Source organism: Micromesistius poutassou (assembly GCF_964030765.1).
Source record: "Micromesistius poutassou genome assembly, chromosome: 5".
NCBI lineage: Eukaryota > Metazoa > Chordata > Actinopteri > Gadiformes > Gadidae > Micromesistius > Micromesistius poutassou.
In genome coordinates, this window is record NC_140275.1 from 15996134 (window position 1) to 16016217 (window position 20084).

At 43.4% G+C, this 20084-nt stretch overlaps 3 protein-coding genes across 3 annotated transcripts; all 3 read right to left on the minus strand.

Moving 5' to 3' along the window:
• Positions 1-2490: 2490 nt before the first annotated feature.
• On the minus strand, positions 2491-4186 carry gadd45ga (growth arrest and DNA-damage-inducible, gamma a). Its single transcript, XM_084467973.1, has 4 exons — positions 4056-4186; positions 3835-3936; positions 3510-3720; positions 2491-3386 (listed from the first exon to the last, which is right to left on the minus strand). The coding sequence occupies exons 1-4, from the start codon at positions 4106-4108 to the stop codon at positions 3273-3275; spliced, it is 480 nt and encodes a 159-aa protein (XP_084324099.1). The 5' UTR covers positions 4109-4186; the 3' UTR covers positions 2491-3272.
• Positions 4187-6287: 2101 nt separating this feature from the next.
• creb3l3l (cAMP responsive element binding protein 3-like 3 like) lies at positions 6288-12959 on the minus strand. The gene is made up of 10 exons (XM_084467890.1): positions 12823-12959; positions 11883-12030; positions 11338-11752; positions 10723-10832; positions 9538-9630; positions 9194-9300; positions 8750-8818; positions 8572-8656; positions 8114-8207; positions 6288-7908 (listed from the first exon to the last, which is right to left on the minus strand). The coding sequence occupies exons 2-10, from the start codon at positions 12018-12020 to the stop codon at positions 7481-7483; spliced, it is 1539 nt and encodes a 512-aa protein (XP_084324016.1). The 5' UTR covers positions 12021-12030; positions 12823-12959; the 3' UTR covers positions 6288-7480.
• A 1432-nt stretch (positions 12960-14391) lies between these two features.
• nim1ka (NIM1 serine/threonine protein kinase a) lies at positions 14392-18022 on the minus strand (the record flags this gene model as incomplete). The annotated part of the gene is made up of 5 exons (XM_084468244.1): positions 14392-15153; positions 15422-15568; positions 16086-16207; positions 17377-17489; positions 17646-18022. The coding sequence occupies 5 exons, from the start codon at positions 18020-18022 to the stop codon at positions 14392-14394; spliced, it is 1521 nt and encodes a 506-aa protein (XP_084324370.1).
• Positions 18023-20084: the final 2062 nt, after the last annotated feature.

A 20084-nucleotide genomic window follows, 5' to 3' on the forward strand; every position in this document is an offset into this window, starting at 1 on the left:
ATGTTTCTTAATAACTCAGTCACTGTCAGCCTTATTTGGACCTCTGTTTATGTCTCTCTGTCTCTCTCTCTCTCTCTCTCTCTCTCCCTCTCCCTATCGCTCCCTGCCTCACCTTTTTTTTGTTTGTGTCTCTCTTTTTTCCGGGAGTGGGTCTCTGTCTGAGAGCTTGTGCAGACAGGGGTTGTGTCTGGGTTTTGGGATCTAGCTGCAGGCTTTGGCAGCCAGCAGGCAGTGCAGGGAGAAGACCACCAGCTAGGCAGTTAAACTAAGGACAGTCTCCACAGCAGCAGTGAAGCCTGTCCTCCGCTGTAGAGTGCTGGTGGTATATACAGTATGTGTTCTGTGGGCAAGGTAGCACCAGTCGCACAACATGTCAAAGGAAAAGTAGGAGAAGGAAAATCAACGATGCCCATTCAAACGTATTGGAACTATGCATTGAGCATATCTTATTGCATTTGTACTCGGATGGATAATAAAGTGAATTGTTTGGCTTTCGAAAATAATGTGTTTCTTATGATTGAGAGATTTACAGCTTTATTGATAATCCAACCTATTTGTGTCAAGGATGAAACCAAATCAAAGGCTATCTGATAAAGTGTGGTTGTGATTATGTTTACCTTAGGCACACTATCAACTATTCAACAACAAGTATCTAAGATTTAAACTCTGTATGAGCTTTTATCTTAGCAGGCGCATGACTGAGATGTGGGGTCAAGATTGTTCAATATTGTGACTATTGCTGTTGTGGGTAAGATTCCACAGGGTCCAGAATGAAATTGAGCAGCTATTGACCGGTATTCTCGTAGGTGACATTATTAATCAATTCACAGTTCCTAGCCAAAGTGATACTGTGCCATGTGACCTTTGCTCAACTCTACTCAAAAGACAAATATCATACTTGTCTTCATCAACAGTTTCATTCGCACCTCTTAAGCTGGCCAACAGCAGCCTTTTATTAATTAATCAGCATATTGGCTTTCACTGGTAATGAGTGGTATCACTAACTGCAGAGCCATGTCTTTCTAAGGCTGTTGTCAACATCCTTCTTACTAGAGTGTTGTCATTGGTCAATACACTGAGCATGTTAGGCGTTCTGCTGACAGGATCAATGCATTGAGTGGCTTCTGGGCAATTGAGAGGTTATGCAAATGTGTTGATGTTAATCAGACACTAAACATAACAATGCTCTAGGGCAGAAGTTGTTTCTTATTTGGTTACTTTATTTGTTCAAAGGATTTTTTTCAATGGCTAGTACTCAAACAACTCAAGTTGAAGATACGCAATACTTTTTGTTTTTTTAATAATGGGAATGAGTACTTTCCTCAAACCCTGCAGACTTAATCAAGACTTCAAGACCATCATGTATTGAACTATCTGTATTCCTGTTAGATACAAGTAGTCCCTTTATAAGAAAGAGTTCCTGTGATCATGGGTCATTCTGAGAAAGAAATGATCTGCTGTATAGTTTCTAGGTAGGTGTTAGTGTGTGTGTGGGGGGGGGGGGTTATTTCTTGTTAACCAACATGGAAATTATTTTTTCACCATCACACCAATATTCTCATGTTAAATTCCTATAAAAACACATTTACAATTGTGCACAAGTGTGTGTGTGTGTGTGTGTGTGTGTGTGTGTGTGTGTGTGTGTGTGTGTTTGATGTGATTTTGAAAGGAACAGCCTAATTTCTTTATTGCATGCATTTAACGGTTTCTCCGTCCAAATCATGCAAAATAAGATTTATTTTCTATTGCTTTCTATTTTCTATTGCTTCAGCTGAACATATAACGTGCAGACATTGATATCAAGCACGCAAACTCAATCATAATTTCCTTAAACAAAACCGTTTATATCAGTGTATAAACTATAAGCTTAGCACTCTGGAGCTGTGTGAAAGTGGGCCATTATATCCGAAGCAAACACAAACTCCCTTTTCCACTTGGATGCACCAAACTACAACCAACCACCCCCTACACACCCCCGCATCAACGCAGAGCCCACCAGCCCCACGCTGACACTGCAGAAGCTGTGCACTCAAAACAAAGGAGAGCTCTCTCTCTCTCTCTCTCTCTCTCTCTCCCTGGCTAGAGCCCATACACTCCCTAGCACCCGGCTCTGGCGATTGTTCAAGCTGCCACATAAGGCAGCTGGTGTATGAGCTGCAAAAAGGTCAATGCCTGGAAAGAGCAGACGTCACGGCTCACTTTTTGGTCACTCTATTGCCGATGAACCCGCCCTGTTCCCTTCTCTCTCCTGGGCCTACATGCTCACTGTCTTGCACCCACATGTTCAACCTTCCACCTCCTCCTACTCTCTACTCTGCAAGGCTTCCTGTTGAAGCGTCGATGGCACGCAGGCTCAGTTTGGGTGCAGACGTTCAAGATAGCGTTTCCTGGTTTGGTTTTTCTCAGATAACACCCTCTGCTTCTTGTAAACAAACTGCCCCGTGGCACTTGCACAGTGCAAATAAAGTGTTCTGACAAGTAACATTAACTTTTACAAGTGTTTATTGAGAAATTATAACAATCATGTAAACAATTATGTGGCATGACATCAATCGAGTTTGCATCATATCAAAAATTGAAATCATAGTCCAAGAAAAGATGGTGCTTGTCAAGTCCAGAGACAGCAACAGCAACTCATATCATGATTTGCACGCGCATAAAGTTCCTTGTCATTGCAAAATTGCTTTGCGATGGATGCAATGTTTTTTTTCAGGAAGAAATAAAAGTCCACACTTTCGCCTTCGGGGCACCTCCTTTGGAGGTGCGACCAACATGTCACCGTGTCTACAGGCACAGTTCCAATAAAGATCCTTTACTTCCTACTGTCCATTTCTGACACCCTCCTTCCGTCAACGGCTCTGTTCCGAGCATCCCCCCCCACCCCCGTGAGGTGTGGGGGACTCGTCGGGCCCCCATCGGCTTCACGTTCTCCTTCTGCATGATCTACAGGCGCAGCCCATCGGGGCCTCTCCTCAGTGTCCAACAGCTCCTGAAGTCCTTGGTGGCATCACACCTGACCCGAGTCCACGTTTGGTGACTCCCCAGAACTTCATACCCATCCTCCCATGGGTAAATCCAAACCGAACGCGCTGACCCACAATGCACTGGGTGCAGCCAGGGTGCTATAGAGAGCCACAGCTTTCTAATCCAAGCAAGGGTTGGGGTGGGCACAAGCAATTGTGAACCCTCCCAGTAGGCGAGCCTCAGCTCCTTTACGTTCTCTTCGTCATCTTCCTCTTCATCGTGTGAAGCGTGGGCGATGGCTCGGTTCTTCAGCGCACTGGGAGGGTGATGGTGGGCACCCAGTCGTACATGCTGCGTCTCTCTTCACAGAAGAGGCTGAGCTTGTCCAGGGAAGTGTCTTTCCATGGGTTTGCACTGGGGCTCTGCATGAAGAGAAAGACAAGTCACATGGTTAGGCATCGGGCTTAAAGACAAGCACGTGCAGGCATTTACATCTCAACAGCAGAAACGGGTGGTGCAACAGTTCAATGGAACACAGGACGTACCGTGACAAGAATGCAATGCGCGTCCTTGGGCTCGCCGGTGGCGTCAGTGCCCACGAGATCGGCGAGGCGCTCTATGTCGTTGACGCGCACCACGTTGATGTCGTTGTCGAAGCAGAATGCCTGGATGAGCGTGAAGTGGATCTGGAGAGCGATGTCGCACTCGTACTCCTCATCGGTGGCCAGCACACAGAATGCCACGCTGTCTGGGTCACTGTTAAAACGAATAAAAAATAACCCGGTTAGAATACATTCATCTGTGTGGCAATAGCTACAAAAATCCACAATTTGCAATCAGTAGCAATTACGATCTAATAGGTGTACTTACACATTCATAATTTTTGCGGATTCGTAGACGCCAACGGTCAGGTAGTCCTGCTTCTTCGCAGCTACCAGCAGGTCTTCCAAAGATGTGCCTGCACTTTGCACCCTGACAAGAAAAATACAGTTCGTTAAAGTCATGAACACACCGTTAAACTACATCATTCACCGATCTAGAAATGTATGTTAGGCTGTTCAGTAGTATAACGTATTAAATGTAGTATTTACCTGTCAACTATTTCCATGGTGGTCTCTTGTCCGCGTACCTCTTCCAGAGTCATGATTGTAATCCAAATGCGATCGGGTTTTGCAACGGTTAGAAAAAAGGTCACAACGGTCTCTGAAAACGATCTTGCTTTGAGTGTGCTCTGAAAGCGACTATCAGTTGGCTTTATAGCAGGGCAGCGTAGTTTCTCGGCAAGAGGCGGGGTTTTCCACTCCCCGCGTCTACCATTGGCAGAGAGCAGCCAGGGTGACGAAAGCAAAGTCCCTGGGCTGTTACGATTGTTGACAACCCCACGTGGGGCGGGATTAGTTCTATAATGAAGAATTCCCCCTTTCCTTTTCAACATCACAAAACAAAGTAGAAAACACCCTAACCCCCCGTAAAGAAAGACTGGTATCTATTGATCGAATGTTGCATTTCTGGTGAAACTATCCACTCAAATGACCTGAGAGATTACTCGGAATGATCTAATTCAGTTTGCTCTTGAAGACCTGCTTGTTTTGATTGTTGTGGGTTGTATAATTGCACCAACTGTATGCAGTGCCATATGACAAATATAAAACAAGGGACGAATGAAACCACCATCACATATCAGAACGGGGGGAAATAATTGGTGTGACTCACACCCTGTCCAACTATTTTAAGTATTCTTTCATTTCGATTGTTGAATAGTGTGAACCTATTTTAGGTGCAAGATACTCATTACAAATTCCAGATCGTCCCAAACGTGTTGTGCTGGTGCCACCTCCTGCAGTCTATGTCTATTTATTTTTGTAACATGATGTTTTTTAATAGCCTAGGTCGGCAGGTCGTATGCCTACTCTTTACTCTGAGACAATACTCTCCTAGTCTTAAAAAAACGTTTTGTGACATGGGGTAAACGGCACACGCCACCGAATAGAAGGGGCGATCATAATTGCCAGTCTTTCATGGGCGCGTGGCAATCCATTGCCAGGACAACGGTCGGCGACCCTGTGTTAAAATAATAGGCTCTGGCGCCCCACCTGCTCCTAGTTCTTTCATGGATAGGGGGATTGTGTGCAGTGTGTGTGTGTGTGTGTGTGTGTGTGTGTGTGTGTGTGTGTGTGTGTGTGTCACACTTCTTATCGCCCCAATCCATAGTGGAGTTACGGCAGATGCTTGACAGATGCGACCCTCCTGGACAGCGGCACGTGTCGGGCTACGGCCAAATCGTAACTCTACTCGGGGTTGCATGTTTGTAAGACAGGTGTTTTTTTTGTTGCAAATATAGGCTACATAACGTTTTCAGATGGTATGTGAACAGCAGCTGCCGTATTTTAGAGGTAATTTGAAAGCATTTAGATGGCAATTGGCGAAAAAAATGTAATCAAAAGATGAGTGCAGTCGGTTGTTATTAGATTTGAAGGACGATAGCGCTAGTAAGAGCTGCGGTGACGCCCGTATCTTCTATTAGTGGTGAATCAGTAGCAATGATTATTGATGACGGATTTGGGCTTTACAATTGAGCCTGCTCTGCCACCTGGCGGTGAGCATGGAGAGCAACAGCAGCTTTTCCCAGCCTAAACAACACGTGGAATAAATCGCGGCGCGTGATCGTGACTCATCCTTATTGAGGCGTGATCCTCATGACTCACAATGACTCATGGATATTTGTATTTAACAATAAACCAACTATATACCATATAAGGCAGAGGCATATTGTATGAGCTGGAATCGCATCCATGTCGACAAATAAACAAGGATTACACTAGAAACCGTGTGTATAAAGAAGAGGCATGTATGACAAATCAGTGCAATGAAACATCCTAACATGCAAATCCTAGAAGATTGATATTTTCTTTTCGAGATATTGTGAAGCAATTTAGATTTAATGATGCAATCTTGAAACTGCGTGAGGCAGTAAGTAATAAACGCATATAGAAGCCTATAGCCTATAGCCTATTGATAAGCAGCTTGTTTCAGGTGTGAAAGCAAAGCATGGCCTGATGAATGTTGAAAATAACAGACATGCTTAGCTGTATTTGAACCAAGTCGTACTTCAGGTGTGTTGGTTTAAGTCATAAGGCTTCCAAGAGGTTGTATTTTCTTAAACCAATGTGTGCAAGTCTTGCATGACCCATATAGAGTCGAGAAGGGTAAATAAAAGTAGGCCTAGATGGATTGAGTGTGCACAATAATAATTTTCTCCTTTTATGATGCCTGAAACAATAAAGTCAGAGATTATCCTGATGTATAAAATGATTTATTATTATTATCATACATATTCAGTGACATGTATTGTACATACAGAAAGAGTTCCTAAGTATGAAATGACTACACTCATTCAACCTTATATACAACCCATATATATGGACAGTGACAAATATCAGTGCCTTTGTTTTGACATGATTAACATTAACATTATAAACTTACAGTACTGTAAAAAACTTTTAAAAATGATATTAAGATTCCATTGATCAATGTTGAAATAAAATAAAGAATACCAAAATGCATCACTGACAAAACAGGTCATTACATTTCTGAGTATGCAATCACCATGTTGACAGTGTTCACAGGGAAGATATATTCAATCCCTTTATTTCGTGCCAACATCCATAGTTTATCCATAGCGGTTCTTAAAAGTTCTAAAATCATCAGGTAACAATGGCCCGGAGTACTTCTGTTTGTCCTGTTTGTTTTGTTTACTTCTAAACACATACTTCATTCTTCGATCTACTGTGGAACATAAAATAAACAAAACATAAAAATATATACACGTACACATATGCATGAAATCCCTTGTTACAAGGGAAGCTCAGAGAGACAATGTACACAATTTACTAAATGGCCAAATGTCCTGCAATGGCTAAAGCAGTACAGCGGTGGTGAAACCGCTCTAATCAAGCATCATGAGAATAAAGCCTATATTCTAATGAGTTGTTCTTGACTGTGCAAACAATACAATGATTAGCTTAAATTCTTTTGGATGGGCGCAGCACACGTTTACTAGTAACAGCCCTGCAAAAGTGAGTCAGATGCCACCTAGAGATGGTGATTTTAGACCACACCCTCACTCACTGCAATCACTTCCCTTTAGAGTAACGCAGTACCCATTTTTCCCGAATGTCATTTTAAGATGATTTTAACACACAGACCCTGAATACAATCTCTGCAATGGCCTACTCCTTATCGAGAACTTAAGAATGGCTAATACATTGAATCTCATGGCACCCTTTCATTACTGGGAATCAGAAATCGGAACAAAGTGCTTGCAGATGAACAGTAGTACTATCGACCAACAAGGTGCCGTAGAGGGCAGAAAACAGGGAGAAAGAGAAGCATAGAATAATGTTAACCCCTTAGCCCACCATACACTGGCCTGTCCGTCCCCATCACCCCCCCCCCCCCACCCACCAAACATCAGGGTACACGCGCTCCACACTGGCGTCCTCCCACCGCGTCAACCTCACATCTCATCTGACCGGTGCTGCTGCAGTATCACCGTGGTGGGGTTCCGCTCCATCCAGCCCTCCTTGGACCCTGCCACATCGTACGCAACGGCCGACGCCACCGCCCCGTCCGCCGCCCCGTCCGGTAAGCCCCCCGTGCCGACGCCGGTCCCGCCGGCGCCGGCCGCGGACTCCGCCGCCGACTGGGCGCTCTCCGGGAAGTCGGCCGAGGAGTTGCCGTTGACGCCCGTCTCCGACTCGGACCGCTCCACCCGCTGGTAGTCGGGCGTGTGGTTCTTCTGACCGCCGGCGAAGATGGCCTTGACGTTATCCACCTCCGCCGCCGGCATGAGGAGGAGCTGCTCCTCCTCCTCGTCCTGCTCCGCCACGTAGCTGACGGTGTCGCTGACGTCGGCCGGCAGGGAGCGCAGGGTCCTGGACATGACTGCAGGAGGAGCAGCGACGGGGAGAGGAGGGTAGAGAGGAGGGAGGGTCAGCTCACAGTTACAGTAGGAGACTCAGGAGCCCCTTCCCCTTCTGACATGAAAAGGAATTTCCTCTTTGAGGACAACAGATGATTGACTCTATATGGCTGTCTGACACTTTATCCGATGTTGCATAGTATTACACCAAAAAAAATAAACACTTACCAGAGGAGGGTGTGTAAAGCTCTTTCTGTCCTGTGCGGCCGCCGAACGGATTGACAGATGGAAAGATGATGAGGCAGAAGGAGAGCACAAACACCTGAGGAGCATGAGAAACAAGAGAGGTCAGACCCACAAGGTTGGTTGGAAATCTCAGCAGCAATAAATGTGCAGCAGCCATCCCTTTTGTTCAAAATAATAGTTTTTTTTTTAGCTTTTTCACTTTGATGTATTTTTTTAACTACACTACCAAAGGACAAATCCAAAACAAAGAAAATATACATTAATTTGAATGTGAACATTTTTTATCTAATTTGAAAGCTACTGTATGAAATGGATCATTTAAATTTTTTGTTTTAACAGGAGAAACGTAGGAGAAAGTCCACGTTAAATAACCTATGCTAATATATAGTCATTACCATTATGAATATCACCACCCATGTTTTCATTTCCCCCTCCCTTACCATTATACATGTGCTCGTGGTGCTGGTCTTCATGGTTGACAGTTTCATCATACCCTGCAGTTTCTTCAGTTGCTCTATCAGCGATCTGCAATCAGGAGCAACAGGTGAGGTTCACTGTTGGTAATGAAGGATTCGCCACGTAGCGACTGGGTCGAGGACAGACGCGTGGGCCTCTTACATGTTTTGTTTCTGCAGCAGGTGGACCTTCTTCTGGAGCTCCAGGTTGTGTGCTGTGCAGACGGCCACTCTGTAGTTAGGCAAACACAGAACAATCAGTTAACATCATTAACGTAATTTTCTTCTATCATCTATTCTAGACGCAGAAAGACCTATCGACCATGCTGGATGGTTTGTTCTTACATTTTTAACTTTAGAAATTATTTTAAAAAAAGCAAGCTAAAGTATATTTCAAAAAATTATAGTAATTAAAACAAGGGTTCTCATTAAATTATCTGAATTGAATAACTGCCATTTAGTGTTTCCCACTTTCATCCAAAGCCTCTCATCGTTCGTGCATACATTGCTTAGCATTATCTGATACTGGTAGGAATCGAACCCACTAAAACCTGCCAGTGATAACACCACGCCCGAGCAACCCGGCTAGACAGAACCACCGCTTTACCTGTTCTCAAGGCCGTCTACATAAACCTTCTTCTTCTTGCGGCTCTCCTGAGCAGACTGCTTGTTACGGATCTTCCTCCTCACCCTCTTCAAAGTCCTTTCCTCTGCCTGCGAGACACAACACACAGGTTTCACTACTGGGCTATTGAGATACTAACTGCATTGTTATGTGGAGCAGAAGAGAAGTAAAACCAGAATTGTAGAACCATTTTAATTCGTGCCAATAGCTAATGTTGTGCCATTTAGAAAATAAACTGGTTTTGCTACCGGAAGTATCTAAAGATATCTTCAGTATCTTAAGGTAGCAACGACTGATAATCTGTATCAAGGAGCAGAGTTGATTACCTTTGTGAGAGGCATATGTGAGGGAATGGTCGCCCCCTCCTTTGCCAACAGCCGTTTCTCCTCTTCAGTGAGCACAATGTCCTTAAACTGAAACTAGAGGAAACAAAACAGCATTAACATAAAGCAGGATACGCAGTGGCCACCAGAACTGTCAATCTTCCTCTGCAATGTCATTCCTTATTATTTTTTATATTGAAATAATACTCACATTTTGAATGCTCAAATTTAGCCTGTTTACTGAGATTTACTATGTGCCTTTACAGTGTATACACAGGCTTATGCATTACTAATGCCACTATCAACATGTGGTTGTTGAACGTTCTGTACACTTCAGGTCCTACTAATAAACTTTTCTTAGTAAATTACGATATTAGGGTGAAACTTATTTATATTAACGGCGCCTCTCGGCATTGTTAATATAATTAGCTGCGAGCCAATGATAATTATTTCACTGCTGTATGTGAATAAAGGATGCTTTTGATAATATGATGGTGTGTAGTTGTATCGCAACCGTTTCGTTTTGGATACCACCTTTCAATGAAAGAGTGATGGCATATTTGAGTTATTGAACAGGAAAACCCTTCATGTCTCCAGAAAATGCATGCATAAAAGAATGCACAGCCATTAGTTACACTATTATACATTTGAATGAGAATTTAAAACTCTTGCATAATTGAATCTTCTATGTACATAGGATATTTTCATGAAAGTACGGAGCATAAGCTCATCTTCAATAGGCTATATAGGTTGAGTATACCATTTGTCTTGTCATCAGAGTGATTATTGAAGGAATATGCTACATATTCGCATTCCGGCTGATATAAAAATTTTTTTAATGTGAGTGAAAACGTTATTGTTCATCAGGCGGTTGGGCCAAGGAGAGAAGGGCGATATTTTCTTACTTTAGCTACCACATTTTCAAAAAATGATCAATAACAGCATTTGACTAAACTAAAACTCTCGAAATTCATTCCAATAGTTCTAATGTCCACCAGGTGGCCCCAAAATCCTACATTATTATCTCATGACCATTTTTTGGTGGTTTAAACAAAGAGAGGTTTTAGACAAAGGGATGCACAATACATCATTTTTGGTACGAATCTGATTAACATCAGAACAGTAAAAGGTCAAATAAAAGCACCATCAAATGTTCATGTCAAATGGTGTTGAGTGAGTAAAACTAACCTCGTCGTCCTGGTCAAACCCTGATGAATCAAGGGGTGAGTCCTCCATGGAGAGGGTGTACGGCAGTTCATCTGTCAAGTCCTGGTCCATAGCCTCTCCCTCAAAGTCATCTGACCAAACAAAAGAAGCATGCAGAAAAACAATTACCTCTTTTGTTGTCAAAGTGGCAAACCTTCAGCCACCAGGAACTCAAACTAGTCTCCTAAACCTCAGCCAAATGATAAAGCCTGTCGCCATGGGCTTGCTACATGCTAAAAATTGTTTAATTCAGGGTTTGTACTGTTGAATAGGGATATTGAAGGATGCAGCAAGTGTCACAAGGTGTCATGTGCTGAGCTTGTTTAACCGATTAGTTTGGTGTATAAAGGTCTTGTTAAACTCTAGGCACTAGGACCAATACAAATACAACCAATGCTGCTTTAAATGTCCCTAATCTGATGTGGAACTGTGTATAACTTCAGAAATAAAAGAAAACAAAACATGTCATTAGAGACACTTAGAATTAGTAGAATAAGTGGAATTTGAGTATGATGCAGAATATTACATGCTGCAGCAGCAGCATGTAAGATAACAAGTGGTGGAGGAAGTCACTATCATGAGTGATGTGGTACACACCCAAATCAATGAAAACATCCATGTCTGGCTTCTCTGCCCTCACGCTCTGCAGGGCGTCCAGGTCCCCCTCACAGCCTTGAGCCAGGGAGTAGCAGTGGTCCGTGTGCACCGTCAGGGCCTCGGGGTTCTCCGCCTGGTTCTCTGGAGGCGGCAGGGTGGTGTCGGAGTACACAGGGCTGGGCTGGGAGTAACTGGGACTGGGCACGGGCTCGCCGTCGCTGTCCTGGGGGCTGGGGCACGTCAGAAGGTTGTTTCCGTTTCCCGTTCCGCTGCCACCACCGACGGTGCTGCTGTCGTCTGAGATGCCGCTGTCACTTCCCTGGGGGGAGTGGGAGGGGCCGAGAGCGGTGGGCATGTTGTTGTTTCCCTCCAGCAGGCTGGAAAGGAAATCCTCAGTGTCCATGCCAGTCAGCATCTGAGCCAGAAGGGAGTGGGGCAAATGATTTGCAAAGGTTGACGTTGTCCTCATTCTCCTACAATAACAGAAAATCCTGCACGCTTTTTCTTTATTGCAGTTAGGGCTCAAAGCTATTGTCAGGACTTACCTCCTGCTCAGAGAGCCAGTCTTCGATAAGTTCTTTCCCATCAGGGAAGAACGGGCCGGTGATGCCGTCGCCATCTTGGAAGAGGAGCCCTAGCAGCTCGGCTCCGTCCATATCTGGGAGGTCTGCGCTTGCAGACATGTTGGGAATACTGGAACGTACAACACACATGTAGTGAGAAATAGGGCTGGTTTTTGTTGTGCAAATTTAATTTATTTTGCATCTCATCATCTATCTGAACTCCAATTTACTAGAGTTAAATGGAGCAGAAATTTAAAAAAGGTTATGTTCAGTCTGGAAGTTAATCAAGTAAATGTTGTCTCTATTTCCAAATCAGTCTAGCCTTCATTTAAGTGTAAGCCCTTTTTATTTTATTTTATTTGTATATGTATTGTGGTTATGCTTCGTCAGTTTTAAGGGGAATGAGGACATCCTATTGACACGTCTACTAAGCAGGCATGTAAACATCTTGAGGTTGCATCATAGCATATTGCATGATCGTCTCAAGATTGGCAGGTCACGCCCACAAATGCCTTCGGTGGACACAAAACGATCAAAAGCAAATACACTATGTGTGGATAGCAAAAATATCAAAACCAAATGACAGTTTTCGATTTCAATCGAGTGAAATATCGAATCTGTATGAAATGAACAGCGTGTGCACCTCGTCTGTTGGGTATTTTGACAGTGGCCTTGATAGAACAATGAGTAATTTGCCGAGGGCCTGAGTTGTAGATCGCACACCGATTTATACAACGAATGACAAGCATGAAAAGCTGAACAGACTTGTATTGTTAATATATTTACTGCACAATTACAGCAAATATGAGCTTTTATGCTATAATCCGCAAACATGAACCTCCATGGAATTGTTAAGAGGGCGTGAATGTCGCTTTCCAACACCAAAACGATTTCGGAGCAAACAAATGGAGTATGTCCTTACCTTTTAATAACCTTTGCAGAAATAGCATGCGAGTGCGTGTGCCTGAAAGTTTAGATTATCTTTTTTCTTTTCTGACAGGTCTTTATAGAGGGGGTTCTACCGTAGTCTCTGGCCGAGCCTCTTCCGGGTGAAATCACCTTCCAACGAGACAAAAATGACGTAATCTTGTAAAGACGGCTCGAATGCGGGCGGAAATGGAAGCCTTCTGGGAAATGTAGTTCTTTGCTTTACTGTTGATATCTGCATGCAAAGTCTGACTTTGCATGCATGAATGCAAATGCAAAACCTATATATATATATTTGAGTCTTGTGTTAACTGTGCCCAATGCACAACATATAGGCCTACTAATACATAATAATAATAATAATAATAATAATAATAATAATAATAATAATAATAATAATACAATACAATAATAATACATATCAATTTCCTTCGGCTGTCATATCAGCTGCCAATCTCTTCCATGTCTTATCAATGATTTGTTTGACTTCAACCAAACGATTGCATCAGATTGATCATAAGCGAATCATAGAAGGGAGACTTTTGTGTGTTAACTATGTGACAATATGATTTACACAGCGGCAGAGTAGAGTAGAGTTTTCATTGGCATGTCAATCCGATGGCACTGTAAGGCAGATATTTCACTAAATTCAGTTAATATTAGAATATAATTTATTTAACATGAGTTTCAAATATGGCATCACACAATGAGACCAATATCAAAATAACATGATTCAATAACAATTCCCACCTAAAGGTCTTAATCCAACTATCTGTCAACAGCAGATATGATACTTAAAGGTTGAGAATATCCAATGATATATTCAAGTTTTCCAAATAAGAGTACTGATTACCTTGGACACATAACAAATCTAGGGTGAATATCTCATAGAGATAGATTAAACAAGATTTGTTCAAACAATGCACATTTCATACCATGCTTGCCAACACGAATAGAAGCCAACCTTTGTGACTTCAAAACAGATCTATAAAAAAGAAGGGTAGGCCTATCTATAAACAGTGCAATTACTCATTTTTAAACAGAGTGGCCATGTCTTTGCTTCACAATCAATTATCAAACCTGCATATAATAGATTTCTGATCGATCCCAAAGAACCACAAACCGGTATTTTATAGGCTTTCCTGGTGTTATAGCATAATTGATTATAGGATTGAAACAAGGCTGTCTATGTCATTTTCATGACACTAATGTGTTATATCAGCGGTATACAAAATAGACTAACTTAATGTAGATTTCATGTCTCCAACCCAAATAACATTGTTGTTTTTTACAGTACAGTTGCAGATCCACACTAAAAAACTGATGGTAAGGATCCAACTGTAAAATCCCTCTCTCAGAGACAAATTTCATACAATAATAGATAAAAGCTCAACTCTGATTGGCTGTAGCTACCAGATCTCAAGCCAATCCTCACCTAAAAGCACTTAGTTACACCAGTAAGAAACCCCAACACAATCAATGCAACCTACTCTCTGACAATAAATATCCTTGATTATCTGAAACACTTTCCTTCCACCTCGAGGCGAAAGGAAGAAGCTGTTCGTCACAGAATCACACACAGTTTCGAGGTGTGCCGCAAGCCCCGGTACACCTTGAGACGTTCCTTCTTCACGCCGGCGCTGGGCTCCACCACGTGCGTGACCACGGGCATGCTGTCCAGGGCGCGGCGCTTGTGCGCGCGGTGCAGGAGGATCCTGTAGGCGCCCGTGATGGAGCTCCTGCAGTCCTTTCCCTGGTTGTTCAGGATGTGCTCCGAGGTGATGCCCAGCGCCTCCAGAGCGCCCCGCACCTCCGCCTCCTCCTCCTCCAGCTCTGAGGGCCCGGCGCACTCCGCCAGATAGGAGGGGTCCAGCTTGAAGGGCTCCATGGCGCGCGGGAAGTCCACCGGGAGCAGCCACTCGCAGCCCATCATCTGCTCCACTCCGCAGCGCTCGCAGGGCTGCGGCTGGAGGATGCCGCGCAGCAGCCTCTGGCAGGGGTCTGGCACCCAAGTGGGCAGCGCGTAGGCCCCCTCCAGGATGCAGCGCTTCAGCTTGGCCACCGTGTCGGCCCTGAAGGGCATGGTGCCCGTCACCATGAAGAAGAGCATCACCCCCAGGGCCCAGATGTCCACGAAGACCCCCAGGTAGTGCTCGTCGCGGAAGAGCTCGGGGGCGGCGTACGGCGGCGAGCCGCAGAACGTGTTGAGGGTCTCGTCGCGGGAGCTGAACGTGCTGAAGCCGAAGTCGCCCACTTTGACACACGTGCTGCAAGTGTAGAAGACGTTCTCGGCCTTCAGGTCTCGGTGGATTATGTTGTTGTCGTGCTGTGGAGCGAAGAGGGCAGTGGGGGGGGGGGGTCGTTACAGAAAATGCGCTTGGTGGCCCGACGACTTTGTCCCTAGTGTAGGATTAGCTTGGGAGGAACCACTACATAAAGCAAATGTAATATAAAAAATAAACAGAATAGGCTCTTTCATCTATGATACAGTAGAGAAAGTATACATGGGAATTTAGTCATTTTAAGTGTTGTTAATATCTTTAACAAAAATGTATTATTGTGGTTAAGTGTTATACTGTTAAGTAGCTGCGTACCATGTGCTTGACAGCCGAGAGGATCTGGGAGAAGACGATTTTGCTGTCGATGTCAGAGAGTTTCCCTTCCATTGTGATTTTGGTGTAGAGCTCCCCTCCCCCGGCATACTCCATAACCAGGTGTAACCGTGACAACGTCTCCACCACCTGGAGACGGAAGGAGGAGAACCTTTAATGACCAGAACATCCGAAGGAGAGGATGCAGGGGTCATTAAGGAGGCCCTTGAGATCAGATCAGGCTATTTTTATACGCTCTTAGATTGGGGTTAGTGCTCTGTGTGTGCAAAACAAACAGACAAAGAGGAAAGAAGTTAGTTGGTGTAGTTATGGTGGGTGGGAGAGAAGGGTGATACTGCTCATGTGTTGTAAAAGGTGTGTTCTTTTATTATCTTTTTTTGGGGGGGATTTCCTTTAGGAATGTTGTTTATTAGAAAATCATTTAACTTGTCATCATGTTATATTATTAATGTGTCTTTTCATGGCTACCCTATTACATCCCATTAATACCTTCCTTAAACACAAGTGGAAATTTAAGTACTTCAAGTCAACCATGAGAACCATGAATGAGAACAACAAAATCACCTCAGGGCTCAGGGCAGGGTTGCAGTGGAAACTTGGCAGGGTTATTAACAGGGCCATTTCCAACACTGCCAGTGGGACTCACCTCGTATAGACGTATGATGTTGGGATGGTGCAGTTTCTCCATGCTGGAGATCTCCCTGGAGAGAAGCCTCTGGGTTTTCTGATCCAGCTTTGTCTTGTCCAGGATTTTAATAGCCACTTTATCTGGTGAAATAAAAAAGTTGATGGATTGGTCATCACAGACACAATATGTAAGACCAGTAGACTTAATTTCTGGGTAGCGATTAGTAGGCATGAAAATCCATTGAAAGAAATTAAGAATTCAAAGACGAAGAAAACACTAGTATTTCTATTTAAACTCCTGTACTTCTAGGGTAAGGTTAAGCCTGTATACGGTATATTGTATACTGTTTTTGGAATGTTCACCAAGGAGGAATTATTGGATTTTAGCCATAATACAAGCATAGTATTTGAGCTTGAGCATTGTGTGGAACTGTAATAATTGAGAGGACTGTGGCTAAATAAAGAATCTGAATTACAGACTACTTTGTTGCCTGGATAACAACTGGACACTGGAACCCAATTAAACATCAATGTTTTAAGAATCAGTATTTGTCAAAGCAAACTGACATATCAAATTGAAACAGCTGATATATATATTTTTAATGATTGATATTGAAGAAAAGAAATTGAGGACCTCAGTCACCTAATACATGCGATCTAATGTATAACAAATGGTGTTGATATATTTAATTATTTAGACTGGTATTAGCATTCCTTTGGCTGGGACCACAGCTCTCACTGAGTGTCTCCTGAATGTATCAGAACACATATTGTCTTGGTATCCAAACGCATGAACACTCTCTCCCACTCACACACAAAAACACACACACACACACACACACACATACAAGCATAGACACACACATGAAACAAGCACATGCAAACCCTTTTGATGAGGCTTTCAGCAATTTAGACGTTGCCAGGGAGACTGGAGATCTCTAATCAATCCATCTGTTCAACAGAAACCTGCGTTCTGTCAGTCTAGCTGGGGCTGATTTAGCTGCTTGGCTAGACCAGTTGTCTTTTCTAAGTGCTTCTAAATGGGGACACACTTATAACCACTGTAGCCCTGTGATGGAAAGAAAGGCTAAATATGACAGGCCAAGCTTGTATCTAAGATTTAGCAAATACAACGTGAGGTCTTTGATGGGGGTTTGAATACAAATTGATAAGATGATGAATTGTAATCATTCAACAAAGGTGAGTGTAGATCATTAAATTTGTAGAACCTATTGTATGACCCATTGTATATCATTACAAACCAGTACTTTTTATTTCCTAAATGTGTGTTTCCAGAGAATCAGCCGTACCTTTTGTGAGGGAGTGAATTCCCAGCTTCACATGGGAAAAGTTCCCCGAGCCGATCTCCCCTCGCACCTTGTAGAAGCCGATTCTCCTGCCCACAGTAAGCTCCCGCAAAATCCTGTCAAATCATTAAGCAATAAATCACAGGGTTAGGGTTAATACCAATCTTAGACCAATAATAAACCAGACTGTCAATTGCGCAGACCAATAAAACTATAAGCATCCAACGATAATTCAATAACCTTGAATATTGGCTCGCGGCCACTCCCCTTACCTCTCATCCTGGCACATGTCCAGGTTGAGTCTCTCCAGCGGGGTCAGCCGCCGCAGGGTGGCCCCCTCATCGTCCGTGTTGATGTCCGAGCTGTCCTGCCGGCTCCAGCGGGCGGGTCTCGGGACGCCGCCGCTCCCGCCCACCGAGCACCCGGCGGACCCACTGATGGACTCCAGGGTCCCAGTGCGGCCCGAGGCCGAGCTGAGGCCCCCCTTGGTGGGCTCCGCTGCCCCTGAGCCAGCCGACCCTGCACCTGGTGTCCCTGATGTCCCTGATGCCGCCGCCGCCGCCGCCGCCGCTGCTGCTGCTGCTGCCGCTGCAGCGGCGGCGGCGGGGGACCCATCGGGGCTGCTCTCGGCCGGACACACGGCAGTCATCCTGCGCAGGATGCCGAGATGCAAAGTGTGGGATTATCTCATCGCTGGGCTGGCTCAAACCTGGGGAAAGACATGGGGAGAGCAGGAAGGTGTCTGGCAATCAGAAGAAGAAAGCGATAATAGCGGTAAACCAAACACTTTGGTTCAGTTTCCATGTTTTTCCTCTATATAACTTTGTTATTGTTTGTTGCTCTTTAGTTAGTATGTTTACGTATACTTTGATCCATAAGACAATTAATGAGTTTCTGGTGAGTATGATGAGCCTAGAAAAAAGTGTTAACTTAAACTTATTTTAAAAAGCACATGAGTAGTAATGACGCACCGATGACTAATGTGCTTCTTTGTGCAAACAACCTGAAAGAAAGGTTAAGACAACTTTGAAGCAACTGTTTCATGAAAATAAATAAAACCATGAATTTACAAAATAAAAACATGGATTTAGTTTATATTGTCATGAATAAGAGTAATGTCATAAATTTCAAGCAAAGCTTATGTTTTATTAATTATTCTACTTTTAATAAGACATTTTGTTGGAGAAAATCAACCAAAATATTTTTGTATTTAAAATAAAAGTAGCTAAAGTATAATGAACTCTCAGTTGATCTGTCAATAAATCGTCTACCTTCTCATTTGATATATATTTGCATTTCTGAAATGAATAGTGACTAAATTATAATAAACCTTCAGTTAAACAGTGAATAAAGCAATCACCTTCTCATTGCAGAACTGAATAAAATGAGACTTACCTTTGCACACATCAGGTCTCACTTAAGGGTCATTCTCCAGATCTCCCGTGCGACTGCCCAGTTTGACAGTGAATACACTCCTTTCTTGAATTTTGACAGACACATTTCACGCAAGCGTTGCAGGACAGACCAACACAAAGGATCTGTATTTTTCAGCCAAGCCTCTACTTTCTCTAGTTCCAGCTGAATGAGCTATGATCTCACACTGTTGAGATAATAGCTAAACCGCAATGTTAAAAAATACAATTATAATCAAGCGTAGTTTATCATCTGAAGTCTGAACATGGAGTCTTGCGGTTGCATCTGTTTCTCCTGGTTATGGTTGCTAGAGGGCCAGGCAGCAGACTGGCTTGATTGGGGTGTGAGTTAATAAGAAATGGTTCTTCTTATCACTGTTGTAGTCTGCCAGCTCTCACATCGCAGGTCTGAAGGTCTTTGAGTCTCCAGGGTATTAATAGACTGGGTGGGGGCTGCGGGGGCTGGAGATGGTACAGCCATTGGCCATTCAGAGAGCCACCCTGAAAAGGGAATAAGGAAAAGGCACAAAATATGTGTGTTATGTAGAATCCCTCAACATGGATTTGTTGCCCAGTTTGTTTCTTATTTAACTGCAAATGTTTATTTTTAGCTCCATCCTACTTTGACGTCATTACATGTTGTTAAATGTCCTTTTCATTAAAAAAAATGGCATGAAAACAGCCAACCAACAAGCCATCCTACCCTGGATTAAGGATTAAGGTGCTCAGATCATCCTTAACCAGCCCACCACCATACTGTGTAAGTGATTTAATATGCAACTCCTCACATGTAGCCCTCCATGTGTGTGTGTGTGTGTGTGTGTGTGTGTGTGTGTGTGTGTGTGTGTGTGTGTGTGTGTGTATGTGTGTGTGTGTGTGTGTGTGTGTGTGTGTGTGTGTACAATCCTTACATTGCTTCTTGGGCAAACATAAACAGGATGGTGTCTCTCTTTATATGAGAATATACAAAAAATACTCGAGAATGGGCCAATCCCTTATGATAAATTAATTGAGATATTGTGGATTTTTTTGTGGGTGGATAATTGCATGCTACTGAGAAAAACTGCTCTAACAATCTCTCAATACAAAAAGGTGATGGAGAGCATTTTAATTTTAATTTTAATGTAACTTTAATAGTTGGGCACTTTATTTTATTACTATACAGAGTACTGGGAATTGTAAATCATCAATGCAATATTTTGATGTGATTGGGTTGTAGAATATGATGTTTGGGAAAATAAGTCGTGACGAAGGTGATGGAAGTTGACCAGAAAGATCTGGAAACCAAAGTGCCCCTTC

What these genes read in the sequence shown, in the direction of transcription:
- gadd45ga (XM_084467973.1), bottom strand. Translation starts at nt 4,108, where the DNA reads ATGACTCTGGAAGAGGTACGCGGACAAGAGACCACCATGGAAATAGTT. An exon ending in ACCATGGAAATAGTTGACAG is followed by an intron (nt 3,937 to 4,055) that starts GTAAATACTACA and finishes TTTTCTTGTCAG; the next exon opens with GGTGCAAAGTGCAGGCACAT. An exon ending in CGCATTGCATTCTTGTCACG is followed by an intron (nt 3,387 to 3,509) that starts GTACGTCCTGTG and finishes CTCTTCATGCAG; the next exon opens with AGCCCCAGTGCAAACCCATG.
- creb3l3l (XM_084467890.1), bottom strand. Translation starts at nt 12,020, where the DNA reads ATGTCTGCAAGCGCAGACCTCCCAGATATGGACGGAGCCGAGCTGCTA. An exon ending in CCACGAGCACATGTATAATG is followed by an intron (nt 8,208 to 8,571) that starts GTAAGGGAGGGG and finishes CATGCTCCTCAG; the next exon opens with GTGTTTGTGCTCTCCTTCTG. An exon ending in GCTTTACACACCCTCCTCTG is followed by an intron (nt 7,909 to 8,113) that starts GTAAGTGTTTAT and finishes CTCCTCCTGCAG; the next exon opens with TCATGTCCAGGACCCTGCGC.